Here is a 5,576-nt window from a genome sequence, read left to right on the forward strand (position 1 = left end):
TATTATTATTATTATTATTATCTTTTTTTAACATGTTAATCAGTAATAATTAAATAAAAAACACTGATGGGCCATTCTTGAGAACATTTTGTTGCCAATACTACTGTACAATTGTAAATGCATGACTGTTTTAAACTAACATGCAAATAGAATTTGAGACTGCTTTTTAATCACATTAAGTAAAGTAATTTTTTTGTAATGCAATGCACCTGGGATTTTTTACATGCTGACTGAAATGGATGGTGGACATTATACCGTAGTTTTTACAAGGCAAAGCCTTTGAATGCAGATACATGTCTGTACCAAGTGTCACGTCTCTGTGACTAAACAGAGTGGCAGAACTGCGCTGTAGACTTCACAGGCTTTTTAAAGTTCTCCCTGTGGGCCAGGCTGCACCAATTTCTGCATCTAAGTAGTGACTCACAAAACTATTGATGCACCAAGTAAGTGAAATAATACCAAACTGTGCCAAAGATATTTTATGATATACAGTATATAAGCCATTGTGGGTGTTGGAATAGTTGTTATCACACAGCTATTTCAAGAATATTGATTACATTGCCATGGTTTTAAAGTCAGCTGGAAAGAAAACACAATTAATGTATGCTAACCTACAGTTTGTGAGATGAGTTTTGAGGCAACATTAAGAAGGAAAAATACAGTGTGTCTAGGTCCATGAGTAGGATGTGGCAGACAAAATCAATTCCAGACACTCTATTCCAGGATAATAAAAATAAAAAGCCTTTAATAGATATGGATTTAATAGATTAGAAAAATGCATCAAGACTCAGCAAACTTTCCTCCCTTAGGAGAACCTTGGGTAGGTGAGTGATGTGTTTTTATAACTTATAACGTCCGTATTTATTAAAGACTTCTTTATTTTTATGATCTTGAGTGCTTTTAGTTGGATTTTCTGTACCATACCCTACTTACTCATTTTTCCCCTCTTTAACAAACCTCAAAGAGCAGCTGTGGATGTAACGCTCGAGATAAACTGCTAGATTTGTCTTTGAGATGTTGGATTGAAGATTGAAAGATGAGGAAATATTATAAAATGCAGCAATAATTGCAGGTTTCCTTCCTTAATAATAGAAATCGGTTGATTTAAAATTAGCATCATGTATGTGTCCTATTACCTTTTGTGATGCATCAGAGGTACATAAAGTTTATTATTTTTTTGGCTGGTTCTCAGCTTGCAGTTTATCAGTTGATGGCAGCACTACACTTTTATCTTCCACAGGGCACAGTCGGATCTGTGAAATACAAGCATATTAGCTGGGGTTGTAGATTATTGTCACAAATTAAATAATATTCACTTAACCTCTGTACAGACCCATTACACAGCACAACTGTTTGAAGAACGTTGTGACTTCTCAATATCATTTTAGATCGTTGCATTAGAACTTTGCAGACTTTTATAGCCAGAACAACCCATGATACATTAATTGTAGCCAAATTAATCAATTAATTACTTAATATGAATATTAATAATTAATTTACGCTTTGCATTGAGGTATTTTATTCTTTACACACACACACACACACACACACACACACACACACACACACACCACTCCTGGGGCGGCGAGTGGGAGGTGTGACCCTTTTACCCCTTATCCTCCCCCTGAGGCAGTGTGTGAGTCCAGTATTCAGCAGCTGTACCCCTCTGACTACTAATGTCCCCAATCCAATATGAGACAAGGTTGGAGGGTCATCTTCAATTCACACGGAGACACACACACTCAGACACACTGCCTGTCACTCACATGCACTGGTCTGCTCAGCTGACTGCTAATGTGGCGCGGCCCCTCCGAGGCATTTTTTCACCCCTCTTGCTTTCTCGGCCTCACCACCAGCACACACGTCTGCTGCCCAGCATCCACCTTAAAAAAAAACGCGGGATGATAGAAGCAGGTGAACAGTACAGTTTCTCACGTATAAATCTAAACAGGGAGGAAATATTCAAATACTGAAAGTAATATGACTTATAACAACTGCAGTGGGACACATTATCAGGATGTGGTTTTTAGTTGGCTTGAATTAACTTGGACTGGCTCCTTGCTAAAATGCTAGTCAGCCCCCTGATGTTCTTCCTGTCATTTTTCCACAACAACACCCACCTAAAAACATTTTTCCAGCTGCCTCCCCAACATCAAATATCCCTCCAGGCAACCTTGCCAGTGCACAATATTGCTAAGTGAGAGTCCCATTTTAAAGCTATATAGCCGTGTTAAGCAAATGCGCTATGCACATGCAAATCACAATCATTATGTAAAAGCTGATTCCTAATTTCTCACTATGTGCATATTGCATGCTATTGTACCGCTTGTAGGATCCTATTGTACGAAGGAAATGTCTTCTCAAGCATTCTCATATTTAGTCACATTACAAAATCTCCCCTTTGTTATGTTTATTTCTGCACCCGCCAAACAGATGTGTTTCCGCTGCACAAGATCTTCCACCTGTGGGACACGCTGCTGCTGGGTAACTCCTCTTTTCCCTTCTGTATTGGCGTGGCCATACTGCAGCAGCTCAGAGACCGTCTCTTGGCAAATGGCTTCAATGAGTGCATCCTACTCTTCTCTGACCTGCCAGGTGAGAATATCAGATGGCATTTATGTATAAAACTATGTCCTGCCTTAGTCTCTCTTTTCATGTGTGTTCCATACTCGGGCTAGGTCAAATGTTACTTGATAATAAACAACAACTTTATTTATTTATTTATTGCTTGTGTTAAGCTGTTGTACCTCTGCAGTTACAAGTGAGAATCATACAAATCATTTTGTCTACCTTTCCTAAACCTGACTCAAAGGTTTGTCCATCTGTGTGAAGAACTGATATTTGCAAAAAGCTATTTTTTTAACTCCGCATTGTAATAATGTATGCTGATGTGTCTTCAGTTAATGATATTCTCAAAGCAGACAGCTCTGCTCTCCTACAGACACGCTCCCTTTAGGATGTGCTCTAGGCGTGCAACGCGCTCCTCTGCGTCTGTCAAACAGCCAACCACTGCACCCTGGGAATGGTCTGCTACAGAAATCACAACCTCCTTAGTACTCCAGCATTCCCATCACTTATAATCTTCATTCATAGCTTTAAGTCCACCTTAAGTCCACATAGACTGTTTAGCCACTGAAGTAAATTCACGGTATTGGGTTCTTCTGTTCTATCAGACATGAACCAGGGAGGCTAAGTGGTACTTTTTCAGCCCTGGACAACAAATGCAGGATTACTCATGCAAGAAAAGCCAATAGACACAAATAAATGAAGCCAAGGGCTGGCATGGGTATTTGAGGCAAGCAGGCTGCATGAAGCAACTGTCTGCTTTGCTTATACAAAGATACAGGGATTTGAATTAAACATTTCACTAACAGAAGGAAATGGTATGGTGGTAATAAATAGCACTGGCAGTGGAAAAAAAGTAGGAATGGGTGTAATCCAGGATAAGAAACCTCAAATGTGATACTCCTGCAACTGTTTCATTAATCTTTCCTTAAAAATCATTTTGAATAATGACGCACATTGCAGATTACAGTTTTCTGACCTCTCATTACACCACCTAGTGCAAAGGTTAGGGGTGTGGGGTGGACAGAGGAATTCACAATGGGATTTACCAGACTCTCCAAGGGGTTTTACACGTGGTTAAGGCAGACACGGACCCATTGCCCCAGGGATTTTTATGTTTTTGCCAACTTTATATGACACACAGAGTAGAGACTCCTAACCATGTCTCTTAAAAAGTGCCCTCTTTACTGCTCCTTTTCAGCTGCACAAGGAGATTACTTCGGGAAAGTGTTGGTGACATAAAATCCAAAAGCGGCATTCATAATGTATGTCTTCAGAATGTAAGTCTTGCCTGGGAGATAGCTCAAACAATTTCCTTTCAAACTCTATTTGAAATTGCGGCTCAGTCCTCTATTTTCTAGCAGAAACGCAGAATGACATTGGCTTTTTAAAAACGATTTGTCCAGAGGCCGTGCTGGAGCACTCAATAAACTTAGCCTTCCCTTCTGCCTAAATTCAGCATTGCCATACTTCACTGTGTTTTACTGTCCAACAGATTCATGCGATTGAGGCTGAAGGGAAAGGGAGAGCCAGCTCTCCTTATAAAGGTAAAATATGTTGGCCTAATGCTGCAGGCAGCTTCTTTGGCAAGATTGCCTCAGAGTGGCTACCACTGCCAGCTTGTTTCTGTATATCACTTCCAGCCTTATTATCACAGCTTGTGTATACCTGGGTACTTACAGTGTAGTATCTGGCACTCTCTCTAAACTATATTAGGAATGAATTTTGGGCTGTACACTGACCTCAAACAGGACTTGTTTTCTTAAGTTTCCAGCAAGGTGGAGCACACTCAAGAGAGAGTTTTATACAACTTGTAACAGACACAGACTTCTAAATCCACTTCAGTACCAGTAAGAGTTTAGCAGAATATTTATCACTGCTACTAAATGACAGTAGAGGTCTTACTACTGGGGCCTGATTGGCTGTAATGTGCAGGGGTTTGTTTTTTAGCCATGCTAGCAGAAGGGCTCAAGCAATGGCAATGTTGGTGTCTGTGCTGTCCAGACTGTAATTTCTCAACAAAAAGTGGATGGTTGGCATGGCATATTGTACAGGCAATCATGGTTCCCAAAGGATGAAGCCTACTGACTTTGGTGATCCCCTGAAATTTCTGCAAGCACCATCATCAGTTCAAAACTTAGTTTGTTTTATGCCCAACTTCCTTAAAAAAAAGGAACATTCTCTACCACCTTAGCAATGCTTAATGTTAGGGGCTAAAAACAAATGTTAGCATTGCAACATGTGTAACTAAGATGGTGACCATGTTACCCATTATATCTACATGTTAAAAGGGTCCTTGTGAGCATGTTAGCATGCTGATGTTAGCATTTAACTCAAAGTACTACCACACTAAACTACAGCTTCAGTGAGCTGCTAGGTTAGTTTGTCTTTAGTCTCTGTTAGTCTTGTTCATGTCACTCTTGTTGTAAATATTTTTACTGGGTATATCATTTATAGACGTGCAGTGCATATGATGCAATGCATCAGACCTGAAAGTTAACATACAGTAGGTTTGGCTGTGTAACATAAATACGTTGTATCATGCTTCATTTCCAGTGCATGGTTTGGCTCGAGTTGACTCAACTCACTTTTGTGTCAGCTATTTATCTTTATTATGTCTCTATACGTACTGTAGGGCGTAGTTTTGTGTGCTGCCATTTTTTTTAAATCTGGGTCAAGAGAATACACAAATTGCAGACGGTATCTCTCTCAGTCCTCTCTGAACAATCGGTGGTCTGCAGTGTTTTAACTCCACCTTGTAGTATAGACTCAGCTCACAACCTTGACCGATGTGGTACCAAAAGAAGGACCAGGTGCTAATCATAACTTTGGTTCATGAGAAACCCAAAAAAGAGTCGAGTAGAGCCGTACCACGCAGTGGAAATGCGGCATTAGTTTCTGATAAACCATGTCAGCCTTTCTTGGAAGCAAGGTTTTGGAGGTCAGTCTGTACACTATGTGCTCTGCCTCACCGTATTCATGTAGTTATAATTGTGTACACACACACACAC

General features: G+C 40.1%; 1 protein-coding gene across 2 annotated transcripts in view; it reads left to right on the forward strand.

Moving 5' to 3' along the window:
• Nucleotides 1-5,576, forward strand: part of tbck (TBC1 domain containing kinase) — a 48,669-nt gene that overhangs the window by 17,623 nt on the left and 25,470 nt on the right. For both annotated transcript variants that reach the window (XM_032529262.1, XM_032529269.1), the window contains exon 22: nt 2,434-2,595. In XM_032529262.1, coding sequence (XP_032385153.1) covers nt 2,434-2,595 — 162 coding nt within the window. The remainder of the gene's footprint in view (nt 1-2,433; nt 2,596-5,576) is intronic.

This window comes from Etheostoma spectabile, chromosome 2 (genome assembly GCF_008692095.1).
Source record: "Etheostoma spectabile isolate EspeVRDwgs_2016 chromosome 2, UIUC_Espe_1.0, whole genome shotgun sequence".
Taxonomy (NCBI): Eukaryota; Metazoa; Chordata; class Actinopteri; order Perciformes; family Percidae; genus Etheostoma; species Etheostoma spectabile.